Source organism: Branchiostoma floridae, chromosome 12, assembly GCF_000003815.2.
Source record: "Branchiostoma floridae strain S238N-H82 chromosome 12, Bfl_VNyyK, whole genome shotgun sequence".
Lineage (NCBI taxonomy): Eukaryota > Metazoa > Chordata > Leptocardii > Amphioxiformes > Branchiostomatidae > Branchiostoma > Branchiostoma floridae.
The window spans coordinates 8,799,954-8,802,694 of record NC_049990.1 but is presented as its reverse complement, the minus strand read 5'-3'; the positions used below and the strand labels follow the sequence as shown (position 1 = coordinate 8,802,694).

At 37.7% G+C, this 2,741-nt stretch overlaps 1 protein-coding gene across 1 annotated transcript in view; it reads left to right on the top strand.

Annotated features, from left to right (window-relative positions):
• The window catches only part of LOC118427651, a 3,970-nt gene extending 1,229 nt beyond the window's left edge, over positions 1–2,741 (top strand). The window contains exons 2-3 of the mRNA XM_035837544.1: positions 810–937; positions 1,214–2,741. Coding sequence (XP_035693437.1) covers positions 810–937; positions 1,214–1,381 — 296 coding nt within the window. The 3' untranslated portion in view covers positions 1,382–2,741. The remainder of the gene's footprint in view (positions 1–809; positions 938–1,213) is intronic.

The window sequence follows — 2,741 nt, the reverse complement described above, 5'->3', positions numbered from 1 at the left end:
AACCATTACGAAAAAAAGACACCGCTAAAATCAACAAAACTTGGTCTGATTATATGAAAATATCATCTACATCTCTCTATCAAGTCTTATTTTCATAGACAGCACGAATCATTTGTTACAGTCAAATAAATCTTTGGAGCGTACTCTAGTCTGTCACCTTCTCGGCCACACTCCCTTGGGAGTACAATGGTGGCAATGTTTATGTCGCTTCCTTTTGGTTGCTTTTCTAATCAACAGACATTTGAAGACCCATATTCATAGTGTTTTATGGAGCTTTATTTATGTGTATCATGGCAGTTGTGTGACTGCTTGAAAGAGTTCGTAATGTTAGCGACACGAGCCACCAATACGCAGAGGCCGGTGACCGCAGTGATTCAGCACTGTCAACATTACTGTTAGAATTCTGTTTTTTAAAAAACATGAAGTAAATATGTTAAAGTATACTTGGAATGCAAATTAAAGCTGTGTGCATGGACTTGGTTTATTTACCTTTGTAATCAGCATAGTCAGTGGCAACAAACACGGTGTACTTATGGATAATAAGATCAGCAAAAAACCCGTTCCGTCTTACGACGGGGACCGTCTTAGGGCGGCCCCCGTTAATTTCTGTTGCAATAAAAAAGGTACTTGTACAATGTTTATCTGTAAAACAAAATATGGAGATACCAGTATGCTGATTGCATTTTAGTTTTGTAATTGGAAACACAATGCCATAAATTTTCCTTGTCATAAATTTTCCTAGGCCTGATTTTGCATTGCCTAATTGTTACCTTACATTTATCCAACATTAATAGAAATTGTGTGTACAGGGAACTGGGGATGTGGTGCCTTCGGTGGTGACCCACAGCTAAAGGCCATGTTGCAGTGGATGGCTGCCTCACATGCTGACGCACCTGAACTCCTTTACTACACCTTCGGAAACAAGGATGTTGAACAGGTATATAGATACATAAATCATATAAACTCTTTAGAGCAGGTACTTGTATGTTTTCCGTTGTAAGGCCATGGCAAGTACATATTATGGATGGATTGCCAAATGAAAGATAATGACTGCATGTCCCTCAAATGTTTGCATAAACTTCTTTTGCATTCTATGTTTTGGTGGATGTGGGATGGGGCCATGGGATCAGGCTTTAATTGGCACTTACTTTGTAGAACATCATTCTGTAAAACTAATGCTCATTGTTTGCCTTCTGTCTTCATCTTATAACAGCTTGAAGAGGTTTGTGAACAGTTGAGAGGTAGAGGCTGGCTGGTAGCTGACTTGTGCCAAGCAGTGCAAGAGTATGCTGAGAGGACAAGACCACCAGTCTCTAAGAAAACACAAGACACGGCACCAGCCCTTGAAAACTTGTTTTCTTATCTGATGGAAAGGGAGTGAGAAACCACTGCATATGTTACAGCGCTTGAAGCCTTAACGTACATTGTACATTCTACAAATTATGGTAGCAGTCTCTGGTTGGGGTTTTCATATTGATGTGTAACACAGTGCACAACTGAGGTCACCAAAATGGCATATGGTGCCAAGCAGCAAGTTTTGAGCACCACAATGTCCTCTTCTAGCATCCCTCAGCGAGGCTAGTAAATTACAGTACTGGAAAATGGTAGCAATCAGAAAACGGCAGTTGCAAATTAGATCTTGACAATTATGTTGGAAATGCAGGCCAAAGACTGCTACCAATGCTAAATTTACAAACCATGTTGCTGGATTCTGATAAACAACCACTCATAACATACCAGTCTTTCATTATAAGTGATGTAGTCTAGAGTGCCCATTGCTACACTTGTATTTCGTCCCCTTTTGTGTATACTAGTATTTTCCTAGTCTTACATGTGATGTTATTTCTATGTTCAGCAGATATTTTATAAAAATCATTGACAGTGCTGTATTGTCTTAAATATTCCTTAATATGGGTCAAATTGGCAGTTGCTATCTAAATTACAATAATTGTTGCATTATTGACTTAGTAGACTTAGCTTTGTTGCATATCACTTATTAATTAACAGAACTTGCTAGAACTTTTACATGTAAGCTATTGACATTGTGTTTTAAATTTTACATTTATTTCAGAAATTTCTTGTAGGGAGATTGCTATTTTAATGGATAGGTATTACAGTTCCAATGCATATTTTGTTGTGGAGATTCCAGATGAGAATATGATTGTTCCTGTAACGAAAATAATATCACCATTATAAAATTCAATGGATAGATTTGTATGTGTAGATATATAGGTGGCATAAGATGCATTGGCTGGTTTTCTTGTGGACAAAAATTTAATTTTCTCAGTTTGAAATTGGCACTAGGTGTGTAAATGTTGTAACATGTTTTCTGCGATTCTGCAGACAAGTGTGTTTTCATACTAAAAATGTGCCTATAATGATTGACTTTTAATTGTTACAGTATTGCAAGGACGTCCTTGAGTATTGCAATGACATTCTGAAAGTCTATAATTGATAAAAGCACTCGTGGAGACTTGTATGTCTTGTACATTTGGTTACAAGTTTGATATACATTATCTACTACAAAATGACTACATGGGGCAATATGTATTAAATGAAACTTCAATATGTGGAATTGGCTTTTATTTGGGGGGGGGGGGGGCACGATTTTCAATTCTCTCTAAGGTTCTCTTATGCCAGGAAAGGGAGTTTGCCATAGAAGGGAGTTTGTCTAGAAAGGTAGTAGATCTGGCCATGTTTTCTGTTTTTCTCTTGCTGGCTTAGTCTTTACCATAGGCTGG